At 35.6% G+C, this 25965-nt stretch overlaps 1 protein-coding gene across 6 annotated transcripts; it reads left to right on the forward strand.

The window, feature by feature from the left end:
• The first annotated feature begins 3561 nt into the window (after positions 1–3561).
• Positions 3562–25946, forward strand: LOC142982926 (glutathione synthetase-like). 6 transcript variants are annotated; one of them, XM_076129663.1, is made up of 13 exons: positions 3562–3902; positions 4016–4111; positions 4434–4550; positions 5597–5766; positions 18730–18772; positions 19598–19768; positions 20146–20213; positions 20575–20679; positions 21133–21339; positions 21977–22112; positions 22516–22607; positions 23108–23233; positions 25391–25946. In XM_076129663.1, the coding sequence occupies exons 1-13, from the start codon at positions 3756–3758 to the stop codon at positions 25431–25433; spliced, it is 1521 nt and encodes a 506-aa protein (XP_075985778.1). In that variant the 5' UTR covers positions 3562–3755; the 3' UTR covers positions 25434–25946. The 6 variants fall into 6 exon arrangements, with proteins under 6 accessions (XP_075985778.1, XP_075985783.1, XP_075985779.1 ...); XM_076129668.1 differs by adding an exon at positions 13059–13193 and having other exon boundaries at positions 5597–5745; positions 23108–25946; XM_076129664.1 differs by lacking the exon at positions 5597–5766 and adding an exon at positions 13060–13193.
• Positions 25947–25965: the final 19 nt, after the last annotated feature.

Here is a 25965-nt window from a genome sequence, read left to right on the forward strand (position 1 = left end):
TCCTGGCTACTGTATCGGCGTGAAAGAGAAGCCAGGATCGATACCAAAAAAACGAAAATCATTAAAAACATTCAGAATGGAAATTTTCGAAAGCCTACGCGCGATATGAAAGATCTAGTTTGAGTCATGTTAGTATGCCTGCCATGAAATCGACTAAAACTATACAGAAGCCATCAGCTGAAAGACCGCCAGATGCTGTCCGGTACGACCAAGTGTCTCACTATCCTACTGTAATTACCAGCAGAGGCAGGTGTGTGTACTGCACAAAAGGGCTAACAAAATTTTTTTGTAATAAATGTAAATTGAGATTGTGCTTATTGCCGGAACGTAATTGTTTCATAGAATACCATACTAAAAAATAATATTTTATTTATATATGATTTTAATATATAAAGTTATATTTTAGTATGGTATTTTATTATTATATTGTAACATATTTTTAAGACTGATTTATACTTGAATTTCATGATTGATCTCAATGTACCAATAATTTAGATGTATAAGATACAAAGGTTACTTTTTATGCTATTTTTTAATGAATCTAGAAGTACAAAATATGTTTGTTTTATATTTAATTATTTCACTGAGAAATTTATGTTTTGTTGTGTAAAAATTATGATTAAAAGTCATTTATTAGCTTTACTAAAAGACTGGCAGTGTAACAAATTAGATACGTAGATTTTAAAGCATTGATTCTTAAGAGCCTGGCAATGTATCTAATATGATACGTATAATAAATCCTGAATTACATAAATTAAATTTTTTATTTTATTTTTTGTCTCTTCAATAACTACCCAAAAACATATTTAAGATATTTTTTTTCAATATTTCAGAAATATTTTTTCTTGCCAAGACAAGAGGGTTAAGACTTACTTAATATCAAACTCTGGAATGAACCAAGTTATCATCATAACAACTATTATAACGGGAACCAGTCTATATACCTTCCTCTGAATAGACACTTCCTAGACAGACAGTGGCTAGCATATTGCCACCATCTTTTTTTAATATAAATACCTACATATAAAAAATATTTTGATCACATGTATTGTAACACATAAACCAAGTTTTAAACCAATATCCTCGTCCATTTACTATATTAGTCAAAGGGTAAATGGTGAAATTGATTAGTCAAAAACAAGCAGAACCTTCACATTAAGATGAATTTTTTTGTTAATTTGTTTGTAATTAACAAACAACTTTTGAAAAAAAAAAGAATTTCTTACTTAATAAATCAATATTTTTGATCTCTATTGTTTTTTACTGAAGTTCTTTGGACTTCTGGCAATACCCCTGCAGAGACTTTGCAACCTACAGGTTGAAAAACACTGCTGTAGACATTTGAACAATTTCCCTATAACAATAGACCATAATCAATAGACAGACAGATTAGTGCAACTAAAATAGTAAATCATTACTATGACATTGTTATTAATCATTATTATGACATTGTTATGAATTTGGAAATATTGACATTAAAAAAGAGCAAGCCTTGAGTTTCTTCTCACAAGCAACAGCTTTTCTGCAACAGTGGTAGATAACAAATATTTTGACGAATTCATTCAAATACTTTTTAAGGTTATTGAAATAAAAAATATTTGACTTTGACTTTAGCCCACTAGCTCAAATATTGAGTCAAAACCTTACCAAACCTCACAAATTGAGTACAAATAATTTGTGTAATTTGCTGAGATTTACTATTTATAAATTTTTAATTAAATTGATGATAATCGATATCATGGTAAGGCTGGGAAAGCAACCCTTGATTGGTAAACAAACAAACCAAAAGAGGGACTCGCACAACTCACTGTACAGAAGTTTTCAAGTTAAGACATGAAAATCATATTAAATGTTTCAGTAACAGTTTTAGATCTTTTTTAACCCATTATTGTCCCACTGCATGGCAAGGGTCTCCTCCCAAACGAGTGGAAGGGGTTGGCCTTGAATCCACCACGCTGGCCAAGTGCGGGTTGGGGACTTTGCATTATTATTTTATATATTTGTTCAATATACAATATAGAAATTTCAATTCACTGTGCCACTGATGTACAAAAATAATGTGAAACACATAATTCTATCTTTGAAGACCATCCAGAGAAATCACCTATAATATTAACAAAACGGGATGTGAGAAAAGCTCAAAGCCAAGAGGACTTTTACAGTGTGACTTTGCCAACTGTCTGTTTAATTAAAACAATAGTTTTTGGAGCAACTTGCCTACCCGCAGAAAGTATAAAGATACAACAAAGCTGCGCGACACGCAGCTTCAGCCACATGTTGTTCAAAAAGTATAACGCTCTCCAAAGCAATGGTGAAGGTTTGATATTGACACTAATTGTGCACTGCATGCATGCATTGCATGCAAAAGCATGCATACCAATTCAGGGCCTTACCAAAGGCCCTGAATTGGTATGCATGCTTTTAAAACGAATTCTGCATCTGCAGTTTGTCAAACGATAGAAATTACAACTCATGATTTCCACAACTAAAGCCACAAACCTACACAAACAGAACAATATGATTAAAAACTAAAACAAAGCTGCGGTTTCATTTTACAACAATGGCGAAACGAATCATCGAAAAATATTTTTTACCACGTTTCAATTCGTTTTCCGTAATTCGTTAATATTATATATTATCAAGGTGATAATTATTTGCGTGATTAATTTTAGGCCCAATGAATTTAATCCACTATATTAGTAAAGTTATAAAAATCACTGAAAAACGCCATATCGGCTACATTGACAAATTCAATATGGTGGAAAATAAAAGAAATTATGGCGGCTAGAACTAGTGAGTGACCTCAATTGAGTTACTAACTCTAGTTGGGTTTAACTCGAATCAACTCGATTTGAATATCTCCCAACTCGACTTTAAATTGTCTAGCCACAGCGCTTTAAACGCTTTAGTACTATTCGTGCATTGGCATATTGGTTATCTGCTTGTAAACGATTTATTTTTAAAGATTAAATAACATAAAATGAAATTTACATTTAATTTTAACAAATAGTTTTGAAATAAATACATTTGCTTAACCCAAACAATATTTATGATAAATCTTTTCAGCGTTGTCTTTTTTCTTTTTTACTCCTCTTATTTACTTACCTCAATTTGAATGTGTACCTATATGAACTCAAGTTAACTCAACTCTCAAGGCGTATATATTCTGAGTTGGCACATCAGTAGATTCAGTAGCTCCAACATACAAGCATAGCACAAGTCCAACTGTTCACCCAACCTTCCATGTGCAGAGAAATAGTTCGTTTAGGTTGGTGTTCAACAGTTCTAAGCACGGCCCGTTTGACCGTTGGACGATTATTTAGGGCCAGCTTTTTAAAACCCCTAAAACAATGAATGTATATGTCAGCTATTTTACTCGCTATAAATTATTATTATTAATGATGATTAATGATATAATTATTAATGACATTTTAAAATGAAAAATTAATGAACCGTAGATAAAAAATAGTATGATGAAAAACTGTTGTCGCAAAAATCGACTAACATAGTGATGCCCATGTTCTGAAAATCAAGAACATAAAAAGAAGATCTAATGTCATGTCAACTTGTCAAAAACTAATTGTCAACTTCTATCAAATTTTAATTTTCCTGTTTCTCCACAATAAAACCTTTCGTTGTTCAGTATTCATTCATACGCCGCTCAGTTATTCGACAGAGCAACACGTACTGCCTAGGACAATAGTGGCTTGTTAAAATCGTGGTGTTTTCTCACTTAGTTCTATTTTGTTTACAAAATGTCTCAAGCGCGACTTGCTTCATGTATTCCTCTGCCTATTGAGCAGAAAACGTTGGTTAACGTGATAGAGAAGGCGAAGGATTGGGCGCTGATGCACGGCGTCGGCATGAGAGACAGAAAACACTTCAACAAGGATGTTATACAGGTACAGGTTAAAGAAAATGTAATTTTCAAAATATCCGGTGTATTCTGTGCTTTGCGCCCACCGGTCCTTGTATATTCGGCATTAGCAGTAGATATAATATGTTTTTCTTTCAGATTGCACCATTTGCTCTGCTTCCATCGCCATTCCCAAAAGCTGAGTTTGAAAAAGCAGTTGAACTGCAACCAATATTGAATGAACTAATGCACAAGGTAAGTTTAAAAAATATACTTGTTATTTTATATAGGAACAAGTTAAAAGTGAGTGGTGTTCTTTGGTCTCTGCCTTCCCCTATGGGCAAAGGACATGATTTTATATATAAATGTAAAAATTTTATACCAAGTGATTTGACAGGCTTGAAGTGTAGAAAAGCAAGAGAAACATCAATTTAAAAAAATTGGCAATAAAAAAGAAAATGTTACTTTTCTGCCAGTTGCATCATTACTCTCATTACTATAGTAATTACTGTATTATCGTCTTCCACATATATATCCATAAACCTTATATACAGACCTAATGATATCCATTATCCAGGTGGCACATGATGATGATTTTTTGATGAACACACTACAAAATGCATTGCAAGTGGATGAGTTTACCGCTAATCTGTATGACATATGGATGAAGGTTCGCAAAGAGCAAGTCACCCAGGTAAATAATTTATTTTTATTGCTTTCTTGCAGGATATTGGTGCACTCAATTATAAATAAACTATTAAATTCAAAGTATGAAATACTGTTTTCTATATTTAATAACTTACGTAGTGATGATACATTTTTGAAGTATTTTTTTTTGTTATAAGTATGCACCAATGTTCTGCTTTTCTATCTGTGTATTTCAATTCATGCAGACCCAATATATACTTCTATCTCCAATATTTCAAAAATATTTGTCCAACTTAAATGTCACAATACAATTTATGTAAATTTTAGTACTTAAATTATGTACTATAGATTATAAGGCATTTTTCTTTCATGGTAAAACCCTAATATACAGTTAGTATGATACAATAAAGGGGAAATTATGTTAATATTGTATCATATTCCTATTTCAATCTAAATACAACTTTTATGAAATGTCATAGTAAAAATTCTTATTCATTTTTATCAGCGAAGTAGCTAGGTAGTGTGGGGCCCTGGTGCAATAAATAAAATAGGGTTATACAAAAAATGCTTTCTTGATTAAGGTCCAGGGACACTGAGCTCTGATACTCCATAGTATAGCCATATCACTGACCTTCACAAATAGGACAATATAAAAACACCAATCCTGCCAAATCAGTAACAAAATTATATATATTAGCTTAGCCTTTATTCCAAACTATGTTGGAGTTGGCTTCCAATCTCATTTTATGCAGCTTAACTGTCAGTATTTTACATGGAGCAACTGTCTATCTGACCTCCACAACCCAGTTATCTGGGTTATAACATACAGACAGATAGCCGTAATCTGGGTTATAACATATAGACAGATAGCTGATATTCTGTAAGACTGGTTGTCAGACTTTCAAGCTTCTGACTACTGTTAACAACTGTCAAAGATCTTCGAAAATGACATCAGTAACGAAATTGTGACATTTATTAAACCAGGGACTTAATAATAATAAATTATATTGGAGATAGTTTATATTGAGTATGCAATCATCATTTTCATATGTCCATCGCGTCAGTATCTATAAATTGTGCCATGTGGCGTAGCCAATATCGCTAGGGATGCTGAGATCGGACATCATGCTCGAGTCGCGATGCCCACACACGGAGAACCAATGCGCTAAACATACTCCATACTGCTCTTGGAAACAAGTGGAGATCAACAGCATCGCATCAGGGTTCGGACACATGGGCCCAAAGACAAGGGAAATTCAGAGGTAGAGATTAAGGGAACGGTCGTGAAACTCATTCATACATTCTAGTTTTAATTAGTTAATTTAAATTTTGTATGTGTCTCGAGCTTTGATTTTTACTCAATAATTCTCATTCATTAGCCTAATGTGTCTCACTAATTATTTTCTTTTAATATAGTCATTTCATCCCTTTTCTTAATTATTGTCAAATTATTTCTTAAAAGTAATTAAATAATCAATTAGCTAATAACCCACTCTAATTATCACATTCCTTAGTTACAATTATTTACCCATTGAAAAACACAATTTGACTTGTGGCAACACTGCATTTCATACAGATGTCAGTATTGCCATATCCTTTCTCAATTTTAAACAAAAACCAATATTCACTTAGCAATTGTGTCATTTAAATTTCAAGTCTTTTGTAAGTCAATGCCGAGATGTATATATTTTCATTATGAATGTATAAGTGAGGTTTCAAAGCACCACCTTTGAGTAATGTAGAAGAATCGGGCGACGTGTTCAGTTGTGCCTGACGTTTATGTATTTGTAGAGATACTTTACTAGAAATGCTTGTCGCCAACACGATATTATATATAAAATAATTAACTAGCAGCCCGTTCGCGTTCGCTGGGTAAAATTACAAATTATAGGTACACTTAAAGCCTCCTCAAGAATCACTGTCTAAGGTACGATTCAGACCAACCGGCTAGCGTCGGCCCGCATCGGAACGGAGCCGTACGCGTGCCGCGGCAGCCGAACGTGTGCCGCGGCAGCCGAACGCGTCCGTCGGAGCTGTACCGCTACTGCGGTATGCGTACGGCTGCCGCGGTAGCCGCACGCGTGCCGCGGCAGCCGACAGCGTCCGCTGGAATCCAATCATATGTCTGGACTAAAGAAATTAGTTTTTCTTCCGTATCCATTTTTGATTTTAATATGTTAACTGTCGCTTGAAGAACACAACTTCAATGATTCGCTAGTTGCTGCACCGTAATCTCCGTTCGTATTTCACGACGCACAGCTGACCGGCTCCGAACGGACCCGACGGCAGCCGATTGGGTGCCGACGGCGCCGTTCGGAGCCGGTCGGGGCCGGTCGGCCGTCGCGACAGCCGAACGCATTCTGCGACAGGTCGCGACAGGTCGCGACGCGTCGCGGGATGCCGACGGAGAGAGCTATGCGTAAGTTGCTTGCAAATATGAACTGTATTTACTGTTGATACATTTCAATGTTCTTTACCGCATTGTAAAATGCCGCCCGGCCCGGCCCGACGCGAGCCGGTTGGTCTGAATCGTACCTAAGTGTGAAAACCGCATGAAAATCCGTTCAGTAGATTTTGAGTTTGAAGCTTACAGACAGACGCGGTTAGGGTATTTTTACCCGACTTCAGAAAAGAAGGAGGTTTTCATTTCGACTGTACTGTTTTTCTGTTTGTTACCTTATAATTATGCGTAGTTGATACAGACCCTTAATAAGCATCTGAATATCACTACAATATACTTTATCTTAGACATATAAATTTTGTTCTCCTGCTAAATGAAACAGTTCAAAAACCTCTTTTTCCTGTTTTTATAACTAGGCGGGCTTTCGACAAGCTGTACAAAAAATAACCAGTATATTACCGACGGAAATCATCTAAATTTAAAATCGATTATATTATAAAAATCGACTAATTTAATTGATACATACATGAATCGATTTAATAACAGTATGTTTTTGTATTTTATTGTAGGTACGAAAAATGCCCTGGCTTTTTTAATTAACTAAGCAATACTTAGCATGTAGTGATTTTATATTTTTTCCTTTTCCTTTTTGAACTGACAAACATTTCTAGTAACGTGTTCTTTTGTGACTAACAAACTAATTACTTCCGAGTGTCTATACAAAATGGAAGATTGTTGTTGATTGTATTAAAAACCTGTGTAAAGCTGGAATGATGAATGTTGATTTGTAAATGATGTGCCGTTTGTGTCTAACATTATCTAATTATAAATAGAGTTGGATTTTGATACCTTTTTTGACTGACAAATGTCAATAAGTAGATACTGCATTAGTGCTATGCGGGATCTACCACTTCTGATAAGGCATCGGTTAGCGTATCAGGTGGCAGATAGGCTATCTGAATTTAAAAAATATAATAGATGGAATTGTGACACATTTTTATATACTTTTGCTGTCACTTTTTCGAGAAAATGACGTTATTCTTAATTAGACTGCTTGACTGTTCCACTTGCTGATTATAGCTTATGTATTCGTTATGTTGTCTTATGCGACAGATATAACATTTGACAGATAAGCAAATACATCCAAAATGTCAATATTAAGTGACATTTGTCATCGTCAAAGGTATCAAAACCGTACTGCCACTTGTAAAATTTAATAAGTAATGGCCCGTAACGTAAAGCATGGCCCTCAAAAATCGACTAAATATTGTATTGCAATTAAACAGCTATTACTAGAATATGTGTAAATGCATGCTTCTTTGTGATACGGACAACTGGACATGTTGCCCGAGTTATACTAATAATGCGATACAAGTCGATTTTTGATCACAATTATACACTATGGGTATGAAATCCATAATCTTTAAACCTCAAAAAAATAAGGTTATTTGCAAAACACCAACACTTCGTAGGACTAGATTGCTAATAGTTAATATTATAAGCAACAACTATTGTTTTACGAAATTTTATAACTTCCTCGATACTTTTTTCTTTCATAATATTATCTTCATACTTAAATATTATAATGTGCCGGCTTAAGGGACGGTTCACATCTGACGGAAGATGCTTCGAGCGTTGCCTAAATAGTATGGGATTCGCACCGACACATCATCGGTTGAGTGTGAACGGTCAAGTGTTTTTCTATACATTTGTCTGTTCTGGCGTTACACGTCCGATAATACGCGACGCATGTTCCGTCAGATATGAACCTTCTCTAAATGTTCATAACTTGGCGCGCATCGCCAGGATTAGGTAAACTAATTCCTCGGCCTGTGTCCCGCGGGGTGCGGGGTGCGGGGCGCTGAAACATAGAAAGAAAATTGTTATGACCGTAAAATGAGATCCTTGAAAAATCGCTTAGTTTTTCCAAAACTCATAGAATAAAAGTTGATGCTTATGATGCTACCTATTTAGTCTTGCGAAGGCTTTTGTGTTTTGAATTAAACCCTCTTTAGATAATATCGAATGAGACCCGTTACGTATAATCTATACTAATATAATAAAGCTGAAGAGTTTGTTTGTTTGTTTGATTGTTTGTTTGTTTGTTTGTTTGAACGCGCTAATCTCAGGAACTACTGGTCCGATTTGAAAAATTATTTCAGTGTTAGATAGCCCATTTATCGAGGAAGGCTATAGGCTATATAACATCATGCTACGGCCATTAGGAGCGGAGTAGCAACGAAAAATGTTATAAAAACGGGGAACATTTTGACCCATTCTCTTAGGTGACGCAAGCGAAGTTGCGCGGGTCAGCTAGTTGTTACTAAAACTAATTTTAATTAGGAAGTTTCGTATATTTTTGCGCCAAAATTTGGTATTGCCGTCTCAAACATGTGTCGCATTATTAATCACCGTAGATAAATAATAATTGTTAGAAATATGATACAATTTCACGTCTCCTGTATAAGTGCCGGTCAGCGTATCCGGTAGAATAGTGACATTTGTTTCCATACATTTTACCCATCAGATAAGCTATCCATCTCTTATACACCGGCCGTGAAACTTAGAAATCTAATTGTTTATCAAAATAATCGGTAATTTGAACAACTCGACTAATTTACTTTTAGAACTAATGCCAATAAAACTGATTGCGGTTTTTGAATTCGTTAATTAGATTTGAGTATTCAATTTTGAAAACGTCGTACGTCATGCCTAAGTGCTGTGAGATATGATGTTTTTAAACTGAATATTCATTTGAAACTCGATTTTTCTTGCTGCATATATTGACGTCATGTTTTTCTTACGTAAGTCTTGCTACACACATATTTGATTTTGCCGCCCAACTATCCCGATTTATGCCGCCCAACTAGGCCAATTTATGCCAAACCCAATATTTGTATAGCAGGCCTTACACTTTATTCGTGTGAGAGTAAAAGTAAACGATCTTTGACGTTGACATGCGCAGTAAGAATAGTCGCAAATTTTACTGAGAGTCAGCGAGGGGTGGAGGAATAGATACTATTTATTATTTATGGTTTGAGCTTGTATATTGTCGCGGGCTTTGCGTAAAACCACATTATTTTATAGAGCCGAGTAACGACTAGCTCATTGTGAAAATATTCTTACAGCCAACTAAAACATTTCTCATATAGTAGTGCTGAAATCTTCATAATATATGTCTCTTGGCCAAACTGAAACGACACTTAATATTGAGTGTGTGTATGTGAGTGATGTTTTTGCATTTAACCGTAAGACTTATTTTCATGATGGTGTGTTTCTAACGTTTAAAGTAAGTACTGTATTACGTAGACATTCAAAAATTTTTGTAACTTTCTCTAGATCCAAAAACCTTTAAGGCTTCTTTTCTTTCCACGTTGACGCTGGTCGCGAGACTCAGGTTGGTCGCCTTGTCCCAGAGAATATTAACACAAACTCGATCGAAGTTTCCGACCATCATCAGCATCAGATGAAGTTAACATATAAAATCTATTCCAACATATTGGCTATAAATTTCCTTAAGACGTATGGACAAAAAGTTTTTCAAATTACCGACAAAGTATTCTCTTAGATATTGTTTAACTGTAAATAGCTAATACACGCAGCTGCACAGCGATATTATTGTAATAGTGATGGACTCGTCAACGTGATCGATTCAACGACAACAAATCGACTAATGTTTACATAACATTCGGATGGTACAACGGGTAGATAAATGTCAGTCGATCATACTTCAAATATTCACGGAAATTCAATCTTAAAAGAAACTATATTGTCACTTTTTTCCGTCGTTGAGTTCCCTCCTCACGAGAAGACCAGGTTATGAACTATCCACTAGTCAAGCTTTATAAAAATTATTTCCCTAGTGACCTCAAACTTCCGCGTGATATTTATATGAATATCACACAGCACTCTTAATGGTACGTTATAGACTCAGTCACGTCAACGCGATCATATATTTGCTAAACGACCCTAACATCTGAGGATATAATATTGAAACGGATAAATTTACGTTAACATACGAACATACGATTTAAATTGTACGCTCTCTTTTTTACGCGCGTATGATGTCAGAACTGTATTGACATAAACAAAGTCGAAGATGACGAATAAATAAGTAAATCCCTTTATGAATGGACTTTACCGTTCAATGAAATAAATCCCATACGATTGACTCATTAAGAAAAGTACAATAATTCTTCCTGTTTCTTGTAAACAGGAACTGTAGACATTTTCCTCACACATGTGCGTCTGAGAATATCGGGATTTCACACGTTCATTTTATTATGAGAGTATTACATGATGACGAATCATGAAAACCTGAAACGTAGTTGTTTGTATCACGATGCTAGTTTGGAAATTTTATACCGAGTTTATGTAAATAAGAATGTTATACGATGCTTTAAATAGTTGTAGTTTCAGCCGTTGGTGGCCCAAGCTAATGAGATTAGTTTCCTTCAGAAGTCAAGTAGCGAGAGAGAGAGAGTATGGTACCCTCTTACCATTACGCTCTCTCATTTCAATTTAAAATGCTTAGGAGTTTGTCTTAGCTATTTATGGCTTTTCAGGTTTCTCTCTTGGTTGGGTCCACCACTGGTTTACCGGTTATCTTCATCAATACGAATAATTTAAAGCCAAGACACTATCTTTATTTAATTTTGCGAATACGGTCGTAGCTTATACGTGCACGTCCATGATATTAACGTATACGGGCGTATACGTGCACGCATAGGAACGTCTACCTACTCGCTCGTGCGTTCGTGATCGTTGAAATCCAATAACAATAATCTATGTATTTCAATACTATGAAAATATACTCAATAGCTTTCATTTACGTAGAGATAAAAACTCAATAGTTGGGTGACAAAATCGTTTGATAACCACCGCTTCAGTGAGTTGCGCGATATTAAATAGACCGTAACGGATTACGACGGATACTTTCCTTTTTAGTCAGAAAATATTACAAAATTGAACAGCCTTTGTATCTATTATATCGATGAAAATAAGATTTATAACAAAATAATATATTTTAGATATAATTTAAATATAATTCGATTTTAACCTTCGTCCTGCTTAGTATATTAGTGGAATGTATTGTAGGTAATCTAGTTTTTATTGCTAACCTTTGGTCAAAGTTCTTCAAGCCGCCCTAAAGGTCTTTGGTATGACTTAACGACGGTTTCTTAATTGACAACAACCGGGACCAACTTTTAACGTGTCCTCTGAAGCATGGAGACTCAGTTCAAATACCACTATGCGGTCGCCCATCTATAGAATGACCGCGCTTAACCCACAGATCGTTTACCAAGCTATGAGCTCCTCGATTATTACCGAATAAAAGAACTATAGTACTTTTCATTTTGGTAGATAGGTACTACCACAAAAAAGTACAATCTGAAGAATATAAGCTTTTCATGTCTTCAGTTTCAAGTTTATTCGAATCAATTAAGTACAAAGATATTATAGAAACAAAAGTATTATGTAATTCTTCGGTTTCTAAGTTTTCAACTAAATAACGACCGCAAAATAAAATTCCCCTTACACGAATAAAATATACGTTATCGTGGACCATACGATGTTTTATTCTTACTCTATTTTAATAGGCATATTTTAAGGAAAACGACCATATTATTTATTTTCTTATCAACCGCACGATACGCTTGCTTCATTTATTTTAGTAGGTAGTTTACTCGAAAGGGTGAAACCTAGGATTCACATTGTTGAGCTGTAAATATGTATTACGCACTTTTAGTAATTGCACTATAGGATATTTTGCTAGTCGTATATTTATTGTATTTATTAATGAATAAAATTTCTCTTTTTTACTATGTAAAGGGCCCGTTTCGAAATGTCAAAGTTGAGTGTTAAATTCTTTGTGGTGATTTTGCTTTCTTTTTTTTATTCACTGTTAAATGAAAGAAACAAAAAATGGATAGCTTTTATACTTGACCATGAAACGGGCCGTATTTTAATTTGTGTTAAAATAATTCAAGTTGTTAATGATAATTATTTTTCCAGCGGCTCGTTAAATATATTTTATTCATTATTTTGTAAATATTAGATGGTGATGGTGCAGACGCAGAAACAAATCACTAGTTTTAAAATCATTATTAATACAATGAATTGGACAGAATTTCACAAAGTTAATTAATTACAGTCATTGAGCCTGGGGCTGTTCCGTTCGGACTACCTGATGCAGCAACATGAAGACCGTAAAATCAAGCAAGTGGAGTTTAACACGATCGCCACCAGTTTTGGCGCCATTGCGTCGTATCTACCGTCGATGTCTCGGTACCGACATGTTTGCTGTACGCCTGCCTCGATATCTGGATAGATAATACATAGCTGGATTTCTAACCGTTCCAGCGCTCCGTTAACCAGCTGATATTATTTACTTTTGAGACTAATTTACTTATTAGACATATAATTTATAATTTAAACGGTGTATAAATATCCAGATATCCGGTTGCAGGTCGGCACAAATTCAGTCAACATCTCTCATGTGACTGCTGTCCTCTGCACGCTACATCTGATTCCTTCTTCATCATGACTTTAGTGTTTCGTGTATTTTTCTTTTGTTGTTTGTTGCACCGCGCTTTGCTTTCACTATGGTGGCTGTTTGAAGGCATGTTGTGTAGTATTTCAGCTAAAGACGTAGCCAGGAACAAAGTTTTAAAGAATATTGATCAACTGTAACCCGAAATATTTTCCGTCAGTTTAAATAAGTTAGTGAAAGACCAGGTCGAATAGTTAGTTAGTTAGTCAGACATGTGTTTCGTATTGCGTTGAATGCGGTATGAAAAATTGACTGAACTATGCAAGCTAAAAACTAACTTGTTTTAGCAGGCGGTAGATGTTCGGTTAAGTACATACTATGGCCAAATTATAAATAAACAGTATTATTATTTCATTCTAACTAACAAATCAATATAATTACAATTACCTTCATATCGTATTTCAAAGACTGTGTATAGTGAAACATACCTATTTAGTTCTTACATTACTAGTTCGCGTTCGTCTGTAACTATTTTCCGTACTAATTTGGTCACATATAAATAAATTCCTGGCTACATCTATTCTTTCAGCTTCCTAGTTTATAAGAATCGTATCCAGTTTTTTTGTTTGTGTAGTTTGGTAAGCTATTTTTTTAGCCTTTCGTCACGTGCATGTATTAGAATAGGCTGTTTTAAGCTTTGGTAGCATGTTCACTTGAGAGATGTTACCTGACCTGCCTGCATTGTCGGTTAATAATAAACTAAAGTTCTTTACAAAATTTCGTGTAATAATTTGTGCGTTTCTGTCCAATCGTTGCTGGGTATGGCTTAGGGTACATCTTTCAAAACTATCGGTTTTGCGCTTGTGTCTCATTCACACACACATGCACAGATTGTTGTTTCGTACTCTCGCGTCGTTGTCTGCTGTGTAATTGTTCTTTATGCCGAGTTTTGGGTTGCTAAAGATCATTGGAGTGAAGTATTGATCATGATTATTTGATTATAAATAGGTTTATAATATTTTTAGTTTAAATGTAGAGCGGCAGTGAACTCGTCGATCGGGGGTATTAGCCCAATAACGCTATCTATATCTAAATTGAACGCAAAAAAAACGAAAAATGATATTTCATGCATACTTTTACTATGATATTTAGCTTAATTTACAGTAAAAACAATCCTTTTTTAAACTACAATAGCGAAATATCACCATCATTACAAAAGGGTATTGCATATTCTAATTGAGAATACCTATAAAATCTCACCAGTATCGTTTCAGCAGTTTAGTTGTTGAAAGCGTGACAGACTGATTTCGCAATGAATAGACTACCTGCTCTTGTTAAACAGTTTATCATTTACTGTAAACTCATTGTGATAAGGCCATTCAGTTATCTTATTGACACTTATTGCTTGTACTACAGTAGTACAGACGTATAATTGCTGTCTTATCATTATTACTAATTAACTTTTGCCCACGAATTCGCCTGTGTAAACTTCCTAATCTCATAAAATTAGACGGGAAATTTCATTATTTTTAACTGTATTCGCGTGATTGAGTGACAAACACGTTCCTTTTTCTGTCTTTTAAAAAGACTACCCTTGGTGTCGCGGGAACTTTTACAAACATACAAACAATGGACACAAATTATCTACAACCAGACCTGAAACAACTATTTGTAGATCGCACAAATAAATTGATCCGTGTGGGAATAGAACCCACGCCCTCCCATTGCACTGGTAATGGCTTGGCCATTACACCACGGACGCCAATAGAGGTCCATATAGGTAGTTTAACCAGACGGTGGATTGCACCTAAATGCGTAGCGTCTGCTCAGATAATTTGGTAATTAACAGGCTGATTACTGCATTTTTCCACTAGTTACCTTGCAAGCATGGTAATAAGTCATACAAACGGGTGCATTTAAATATTAGTGTCCATTATAGTGTGCGCGGTTTCAAGTGATAGGAAGAAATTCAAGTACTAAATCTGCTACAAAAACATCAAGAATCAATGTCACTAAGGTGACAGAATGACATTTACAATGTCTCGCCAGTTATTTTCATAAAAATTGCATTTTTTTAAACTTACGAACTATCTGCAAATACATACATAGTTTTAGCAATTGTTACCTACTTTACTGCAATTAAATTCGCAAGTAATAGACTTTATTATATTACTCACTGAACAATAGTTAGCAACAGTGCCATACATTTTCCTAGGTAAACAACATTAGTAATATGATGACGAACTTCCTACATGTCATTCATTTGCTTTTAATGACGCGCAGGTTTTTCGATCTACTCATGGCCGACTGGTATTATTCTTTTACACAAATAGGAAAATTCATTCACCTATGGTATTCCCCTCACGAAGGAAAAGAATAAGAAACTAGTTCAAGAGAGTATAATAGAATACGGGAATTAACGCGAACACGCATTTTAGACCTTAAAAATCAGTCAGCCTACGACCACGGCGAGTGCAACCTGCGCCGAAACGTAATGCATTTTATGGTAAAATGCGTGTTCGCGTTAATTCCCGTATTCTATTATACATAAGTTCAAGAGATTTTTTTAGCGAATAACTGACAATTCCACGTTGACTCTATCCTGTTGAATATTTGCCTTGAACAACCGATTGGAAAAATAATTTGTTGGGTACTGTGTTGTTTTCTGTAACGTTGACACCACGGTGCATTTCAGGGACGGTTCCCTTAGGAGTGCATTGTTAAGAAACAATTACGTAACAACAATTAATTATGCGGTTAAATAAAAATAAAAGTTACAGTAGTGAAAGAAACTCGTTAGTTGAGGCGGATTTTTACAGAATTAACAGTCATGCACTTTAAATTAAATAGATCCATAAAATTAACGTATCATCTTATCTAAGCTCTTACTTACTTTAAGTGTTATTACACAAAATAAAAAAGTTTTAAAACAACTGTTACTCAACATAAAATCGTGCGACTCGTATTCATGAAATAGCATACTCAAACGTGCGTTCGTTACGTTTCAGGCGCGCATAAATCCGTGATAGCTTAAGGGCGTATTTTCATTGGTCGCTAGCGTCCGCATGCGGGGTGCGGGAGATTTTGTAAACGCATGCTGTAGAGCCCGCATGCGGGGAACCGTTATCATTTGACATTATACTAGGGATGAGACATGACTGACATGTAAGTGGAGGTACTAAGGGAAGGATATGGAGTCCCGAAATGCTTTATATCGAGTTATCGATTGAATAATATCATTGGTCGTAAGCTCACCTGCGGAGTCCCCGTATTCTGGCAACGGCCGACTTATCGATCAATGAAAATGCGTTCTAAAACGCTGAAAACATGCTTTAAAAACAGATTTACAAGTTATATGTAGCTGTAGTATCTCTGCTGACTTCAGAGTTTCTAAAAACCTACTCCTACATACATTTTAAATCGGATTTGGCTGTAACGCGGTGCCAAGACAAGTAATAATTCTAAATTATGTGGTCCTTATTCTAGGGGCCTTTTACATTGGAAAATCGGTGAAAAGCTGTTTCTTTAAGCTTCAAGGCTGCTTTGCAAGGATAAAGATACTTTGTTAAAAATAGGGATGTTGACGGGGTAAAGAGATATTATAACTGGTCCGTCAGTCATACCTATTGTATAAAATATTAGACACATATTTTATCCAAATGAGTAAAAAATACTTGGTTAAAAGCATTGAAGCTAGTAATGACGTCATACGTTGCTATAATGTTTCAACTTGTGACGTCATCAATGATTTTAGTGGTACTTTTTATAAAGACATTGAAAATTTCTACTAGAACAGACTTAGTCAACATCCTTATTGTGTGTGGCATAATATAGTACTTTCAATTACTTTCCATATATTATCATTTATGCTGTAGTGTTAGAATTAGCATTTGGCCTGTATTTATTATGTAGATGATAAACAGCTTGTAGTTCTATTTGATTTATTTATCCATTGTTTTTTAAACATAACCTTTCTTATAAACAATAATTATTATTTTATTGTAACACGGGGCATATTTTCTCATGCTTACATTCGAAACACTTTACCGACTTTTTGAGTGCCCTCCGAAGCACGGAGTCACCCAATTCAAATACCAACTAACTAACACTTATTCATAAAATTCTAAAACAATTAACCTTTATGAATCGCATCACATTTGGTTTTAATGATATCAAAATGTTGGACATTGTGGACAAGAGAGGATAAATAAATAGCCTGATTGAATATAATTGTTTGGAAAACACAATGGATAAATTGATCAATAGCATTTTGTATTTGTAAATGGACTGATATATTACAGCTTGTTTTGGAAAAGGATACAAGATTATTTCGACCAGTTTAATTTTCAGGTGGCAAAATTAAAAATGGTTGAAAAATCTTGGTCCTTTTCTTCTGAGACTTACTCTTTCACGGCCAACGTCTGATATCTGTCAATGCAACTCCTTTTATCCATGGCGATGATTTCTGATTTCTTCTTGTTTATTTACGTGACGAAAAAAAAACAAGATTTTGATAGTAAATGTATACAAGTGACGGTCTTTTTCAGTGCTCTATCTTTCCAATGCTTACCTACAATCAATTTTCTATAACCCATTGATGGACTTATTAGATGGATTGAACTCCTACCGAAATCAGCCATAGATAGATCAGTCTGACGTAATAAGTAACCTTAGTTAGAAATCTATCTGTAATCTTAGATAGAATGTTGAGAATGGCCGTGAGTATAATGTTACTAGTAAACATTACTAGTGGATAATTGCATATGTCGATGTTGGCAGTGAAAGAGGTATACAGTTAGTTAGTAGTATGGAAATTGGCAATATCTTCTCATATCAATACTGTATTTGATTCCATCATATCTTGACATACGCATACTATATTTTGTGTTATACAGTGCATTTTTAAAAGCTTTGAATGCAATGATCTTGATGTAACTAAAACAAATAATAATTTTCTACTATGCAGATTTTTACGTCAAAATGTATAGAAGCTGTCAGTCTCAAACTGATACTTTTGACGTTGACATCTGTACAGTAAAAAATATAGTTTGACAAAAGAATAATCATAAAGTCACTTTTTAGTTTCTTAATCTTTTGTCCCCCTCAAACATACTTAAAAAACAAAGACAAATATACCTTTACTATTCCATTGTCTCTAGTTACATCAAAGATTATTGTAAAAGTGTTGAGCATGATTTTTCATTTCTTATTTTCCTTTCATTTTACTATCTGCTACAGTGACGTCACTAGTTCTAAATTCGACAACAATTTAGAACGAGTGACGTCACAGCAGTTTTTCTATAACAATACAATATGTTTTAAATATTTCAGCTACATTCTACGGCAGTTGGGACATGGTGATTTGATCAAAAATGTAAGTATACCTTTTGTTCATTTCGACTACTTACCGTTTTTCGATAGCATCTTCAATAAGGATAAGATATTAATACGTGTGGTTTTATACGGAGATTAGCGCGATTGAGAAGTCCTTGTGCTAGTTTTACTATCATTAAGCTTAATTTTTTCACTCGAGACTTTAGACTTTCGGAGGCCCTCCCATTGGAGGCACGAGACAGCTATTTCCGCCCCCCTCGGTGGATTATGTAGCCTGGCCAAAACGTCTAGAAAATCAAAGTAAATAATTAATGATCGCGTTAGTCTTTGTATAGACTAACATTAGCTCACAATGCCTGTCCTTCTTGGGGCATCATCTACCCTCAAAAATTGACCTCAACCAGTGGTTTAACTTGTCAAACTCCGGGCTACTATTGAGAACATTCCAACAGACATTGGAAGAGCCCAATAGCGATATGCCTGGGACCTCGCGATCAGCTGTCGAATACAGAACCGCTCAGACATCAGAGGCAGGCAAAATATACTTGGTATATCCCCATAATCATATTTATTTATTATTTCTTACTAACTCTTAAAACATCGTGATGAAACATGCCTAAAATTTTGAACATTTATTGAGGGCATGCAAAGTCCCCGTATGGATTTTTGATACTCTTTCACGCAAATACTTCTGAACCGATTACGATGAAATTTGGTATGTAGGTAGCTGAACTCCCAGAATAACCCACTTTTTATCCCGGAGTTCGAGAGATCGGCTTTTCCACGGGAAAAACGAGTTTTCAACAAAGAGTTTTCACCTGGACGAAGTGGCGGGCGGTGCCATAATTAATATTTTCTATTACAGATGCCTGAAAACCGCGCGTTGTCTGGACTATGCGCAGGCATCATCGAGGCTTATGATCTGTTCGGAGTGCCCACCGCCGTGGTGCTGTTCGTGGTGGAGGAGGTGTCTTACAACATCTGCGACCAGAGGTTCCATGAGTTTGAGATCTCGGAGAAAAGACCTGATATTATGGTGAGTTTAATACTAAGCACCATGTACATTCCAGAATGTGTCATCTATACTCAGGCCGTTACAAACGTGCGAACTATGTCATACTAAAATAATCATAGGAATGTGACAATGTGTATTGGTAAACGATCTGTGCATTTATCAATACTTGGCGCGGTTATTTCATAGATGGCCCCATAATGGTAGTCAGGCGGAGCGTCTACGTGCTTTGGTGGGCAGGTAAAAAGACGTTCCAAGTTGTTGTAAATTAAGACCCTCGTTAAGCTATGTCGAAGGCCTTGCGTGCGGTTTGAACAACTGTGGCACTAGGTTGACCACTAAAGATTAAAATAAATAATAATATTAGAATAGATATATAATGTGTATTTTCTTATTTTCAGATCCACAGAAAAACACTGACTGAAATTAATGAAGAGACTGAACTCAACGATAAAAAACAATTGGTCATGTAAGTTAAAAAAATATTTGATTAATAATATAGGTAATTAATTATCACTTGTTCTCACATTCATGCCTGAGTGTTTTGTAAAACAGTTCTTAAAGGGATGCAAAGACCACGACCAGCTCTTGACCAGCGTGGTGGACTCAGGAATGCAAAGGCCCCACCCAACCCGCATATAGTGGTTGACTCAAGACCTAATCCTTTCTCAATTCGGGAGGAGACCCTTGCCCAGCCGTAGCAAATTTACGGGATAATATTTTCTTATAAATGAGGATAAAATTGACTGTTGAACACAAAATCCAGGGTTAAAATTGTCTATCTGGGAAAAATGTTATGAAGTTTATTACATTGTGTTATGATATTTCAGTGACGGCAAGCCGGTGGCGGTTGTCTACTACCGGTCTGGGTACGAGCCCGCGCAGTACCCCTCTACCAAGGAGTGGGACGCCAGGCTCAAGGTCGAGAGGTCCACGTAAGTAACACTAAACATACTCATTTTTCTATTTATTCAAAAGAATGTGTAAATTAAAATTACCTATTTACCTACCAGTTCTTAAACGGGTGCAAAGTCACCAATCCACGCATCATCATCACGTATATCATCTGTATCATTATGAGAGGGAACCTGTGCTCAACAGTTGTCCCATGTCTATGGGCGACCCACCGTGGGCCCATGTCCAATAGTAGTCCCCTATTCAACATTGGCCCTATGTCAAATATTAGCCTTCTATCCAAAATTGGGTCCACATCTGTCATTGGGCCCGTGTCCAGCATTGGCTCCATATCCACCCTATCCCTATTTGTACCCCTATCCCTATTTGTACCCCTATCTAATAATGGGCCTTCCGTGTCTTGTAGTGGGCCTTAGTCACACAATACCCCCTTTTTTCATCAGCCTTATAATAACCGATCATTCTTCTTCCAGTGCCATCAAATGTCCATCGATCCACTACCAGCTGGCTGGTACGAAGAAGGTGCAGCAGGCGCTGGCGGGTCCCGGCGTGCTGGAGAAGTTCATGGGCTGCGGCGCCTCCACCAGCCGCGTGAGGGACATCTTCACCGGGCTGTACTCCCTGGACTTTGACGAGAGCGGCGAGAGGGCCGTAGAGATGGCACTCGCTGATGCTGACAGGTACAATTATGAGGGATATCCTCCCAAGTCCAGTCAATCTATTCTATACTAATATTATAAAGCTGAAGAGTTTGTTTGTTTGTTTGTTTGTTTGTTTGTTTGAACGCGCTAATCTCAGGAACTACTGGTCCGATTTGAAAAATTCTTTCAGTGTTAGATAGCCCATTTATCGAGGAAGGCTATAGGCTATATAACATCACGCTACGGTCATTAGGAGCGGAGTTGCAACGAAAAATGTTACAAAAACGGGGAAAATTTTGACTCATTCTCTTAGGTGACGCAAGCGAAGTTGCGCGGATCAGCTAGTTTAGCTATAAAAATAGGGGCACCCTTGCATAAATTCCTAGGAAGCTGAAAATTTGCTTATACGCTAGTGTCACCACTGCACAACTTTCTGGTGGATTACTCAAATACGGCTAGACCAACCTGCCAAATTCCTTTAAACCTCATGAAGATAGAACCTCAAGAAGAAATTCCTTTAAACCTCATAAAGATAAAGAACAAAAAACACCTATAATTGACTGCTTCAGAGGTTTGACTGTTTTAGAGACTGCTCCTTAAGGTCTCAAGTGTCGAGCCGCACCAGCGATTAGTATATAGTATAAAGTGACTTTATTAAAATATATAATTATGTCAGGTTCGTGCTGAAGCCTCAGCGCGAGGGCGGCGGCAACAACATGTACGGCGCCGACGTGCGGGACGCGCTACTGCGCATGCGCCACAGCCGCGAGCGAGCTGCCTATATACTCATGGAGAGGATCCTGCCGCCACTCGTATGTACTACTATATCCAGATATAATAGGATACGGGAATTAACTCGCATTTTACCTTAAAATGCCTAACGTGTCGGCGCAGGTTGCATTCATCGTGATCGCAGTAATGTAATGCTATACTAATATTAGAATGTGAAAGTAACTCTGTCTGTTTGTCTGTTACTCAATCACGCCTAAACTACTGAACCAATTTGCATTAAATTTGGTATGGAGATATTTTAATACCCGAGGCATTGGCTACTTTTTACCCCGAGAAAATGACACATTCCCATGAGAAAATTCAGATAACGGACGAAGTCGCGAGTAAAAGCTAGTGCTTTTATATAGGTATTCGACAAAAGAGTTCATCTTAGTTTGTATGAAATATTTGTATTATATACCATAATTATGTTTTATTTGTCAGGTGCCTGGATACGTGGTGAGGCCTAACGCGGCCATGCCTCCGCCCGTCGTGGACCTGGTGTCAGAGCTAGGAATATACGGCGTTATTATCGGGTAACTATCCTTACTATCATTATAATTACATCGAATTAAAACATTATCTTAATACACTTTGCGGATTTGCATTCGGTTTGAGTGATTGCAAGTTCACAGTCGTTTTGTGTCCTTTGCCTACGGACAGAAATACATAAATTTATTATGTTATTCTTATGTGTATATTAAATATACACATAAGAATAACATAATAAATTTAACCCATTAATGTCCCACTGCTGGGCATGGGTCTCCTCTCGTAATGAGGGAGGGGTTAGGCCTTGAGTCCACCACGCTGGCCAAGTGCGGGTTGGGGACTTTGCATGCCCTCAATAAATACATAACATAAAATCACGCCTTTTTCTCATAGAGGTAGGCAGAGAGTAAAGATCGTCACTTAGTACGATACTTACAAACTTCTATTGCTTCATTCACATTCTTCATATATATTATATTAAAATAACTATATATGTTTTGCCCAAAAATCGGCACTGAAAAAAATTAAAATCATTTTCTCTCAGGACTAAAGACAAGGTGTACCACAATCGTCAAGTGGGTCACGTGCTGCGCTCGAAGCTGGCCGACGCCAACGAGGGGGGCGTCGCCGCCGGCCTCGGGGCCCTGGACTCGCCCTACCTCATCGACATGTAGCCAACACTTTACCTGTTTCAACACACACTATAACACATATTCTGTTTTGTTTCAAATTAAGGCTAATTTTATGGCAGATAACTTTATTTTAGAATTAAATAGTGGCTCTAGGAAAATAGGAAATCTCTCGGAAATTTCATATTAAAACTTTATTATTATGTTGTTCTACAACCTCCTCAATTTTATAAAATGTTCATAAAAATCGGCTTAGAAGTTCCGGAGATGAGCGGGCACAAACAGACAAATAATTAAAAATCGCATATAATTAAAATAAATTAAATAATAGATATAGCTTATTTTTGTCTGGCATAGTGTATCTTTCCAATGCAACATGAGGTCATAACTCCCAAAATATAAAAAAATATTATTTTTTATTCCTGCTTAATGTATTGCATTAAATATTACTGTGATTTAATAATATCCCGTACACAAACTGTTAAAATATAACCTATTCATAAAATAAAGTTATCAGACTATAAAAAATTGGCCTTAACTTGCTCATATAGGGGTCGCAAATCGTCATAGTATAGTGCATACTGAAACGAAATGTAAATTCTAAGTGGTGCTAATATTTTCTAACTCTATACAAAACAGCTTGAGTTAACTGTTATAAACTTAGTGATATTTCAGTATTCACCAAATTACATTTATTATGATTCTTTTTTATAAATCTTTGATACACTGATTCAAATTCAAAATATCCTTTATTTCGTAAATTTCGTACAAAGTATTTGAAACAGTCATATATTGTATTTATTTTAATAACTATTTTTATTTTACTGAATAACTAGTTTTGCTTTTCTATTAAATATATCAAGTTAAATATTTTTGTTCAATATACGTACAGTCACGCTTTTCTCCTTAGTAAATGGTTAGGTAGAAGTCAAAGATTAGTTAAATTAAATGTTATTTCAGTATCAAAACCAAAATTATAGTATTTAAAATAGATTCTTTTGTGACCCCGAAATGTTAAATTAAACTACAGTTATTTTTTATGTAAATACGACTATCTAAATAATTTCTAAATTAAAAAAGGATTCAATTTGAGTCAAAAATATTGTTACAGGTAACTAATAGAGGCAACTCATTTTTTTATTATATTTTTTAATATTTTGTACTTTTTTCTAATGCTCTAGTGTTGCCATGTACATAAAATGCATTGATTTTATTTATGACTGGTAAATTATACTTATTGTGAATATAATTAATATTTAATAATACAATAGAATTTTCTACGTTTGTTAATTGTTAGACATGATTTTTGTTTTAAATTATTTTCTGGGAAATTATATTTGAAAAATATTTATAACATTTATCTTTCCAATTTTGAACTGGTTTCGATTTCTACTGCTAACAAAATATTTAAAAGCTTATATTTTTGGTATTATTTTTATAATTATTTTTATCATGTCTAACAAAATATAAAACGTTTTATAATTGTACATATTTATTACGAAAAATGATATTTTATTAATAAAATAGTAAAAGAATTATGTTCTACGATATTTTGTTACATTCCTTTTGTGTTGTTTTTTATATTTATGTAAGTTAGGCTTGAACTGATGATGTTATGAAGAACGGAATCGAAAACACTGAACAGTAGCGCGATTCTCTACCGTCGGTACTGTCGAGTATCGAGAGTTTGACATTTAAAATGTACATGTCAAATTAGTTCCTACGGCGTCCACTAGAGGCGCTCAGATTTTCTTTTAATATTTCTCGATAGCTATCCAGTTGTAGATGGCCGATAGTGGGAGAGAATCGCGCTTTAAAAACAAACTTTTGTAATATTTAACTGAAATAAATCGGGATGTTGACGACATTGTTGAAATTTATGGCTGATTTTAACACGTATAAATGTTTCATATAGATTATCAGGAGGAAATTAGACAGTGATTTTCATACATTGTGAATTTATCTAACACACAATATACTAGACTTACACAACGGGTTACCGGCCACAACAGCGACCCTTATTTCGACCGCCGCCGCTATTTAGAACGCTCATATCTTTGAGACTCACTTTAGAGCTCATATTTTTTTATTAAAATGTGTCCCATATTTTTTCCATGCTTCATAACAAAACAGATATAGTCAACATCCCTCATTTAAGCATTTATATTAGTCTTTAACTATAAAATACTTCATTTCAGACGGCATAAGAAGATAAGCAAGTACAATACGAAGCTGCTGTAACAATTCGGTTCCGTTCGAAACAGCTAGCGCAGTTTCAAGCATAGACTGAATTTATATGTGTAATTCACTTCAAACATTCTTATAAAAGTTAGTGGTTGCTAGTCACATATTCGGGTCGGCATTAATCGCTTTAATCGGTCCTGCCGTTCGACGAAACTGACTACTACTCTACTGCGGCGAGAGGTCTAAGGGAAGGTACATATCTGTCGGAAGATGTAATGCGTAACTTAATTTGTATGGGCTTCGCATCGACGCATCATCGGTTGAGTGTGAACGGTCGAGTGGTTTTCTATACATTTGTCTGTTCTGGCATTGCGCGATAATACACGACGTATGTGCCGTCAGATATGAACCTTCCCAAAGCCAGTGGGGGCTATTAAGACAGGCCTTCTGTTAGTGGCGCCATGGAGTTTGTTTGAAGTCAGTTACACAGTAATCGAAATGTGGTGCTGTACGATGCAAATTATGATAGTTGTATGTTTTTAACTCTGAGATATAAACAGTTGACTTTGATTTGAAGTTGTTTTATTTA

The sequence above is a fragment of the Anticarsia gemmatalis genome, chromosome 22, assembly GCF_050436995.1.
Source record: "Anticarsia gemmatalis isolate Benzon Research Colony breed Stoneville strain chromosome 22, ilAntGemm2 primary, whole genome shotgun sequence".
Lineage (NCBI taxonomy): Eukaryota > Metazoa > Arthropoda > Insecta > Lepidoptera > Erebidae > Anticarsia > Anticarsia gemmatalis.

What these genes read in the sequence shown, in the direction of transcription:
- LOC142982926 (XM_076129668.1), top strand. Translation starts at nt 3,756, where the DNA reads ATGTCTCAAGCGCGACTTGCTTCATGTATTCCTCTGCCTATTGAGCAG. An exon ending in ATGGTGATTTGATCAAAAAT is followed by an intron (nt 18,773 to 19,597) that starts GTAAGTATACCT and finishes TTTCTATTACAG; the next exon opens with ATGCCTGAAAACCGCGCGTT. An exon ending in CTCAAGGTCGAGAGGTCCAC is followed by an intron (nt 20,680 to 21,132) that starts GTAAGTAACACT and finishes TTCTTCTTCCAG; the next exon opens with TGCCATCAAATGTCCATCGA.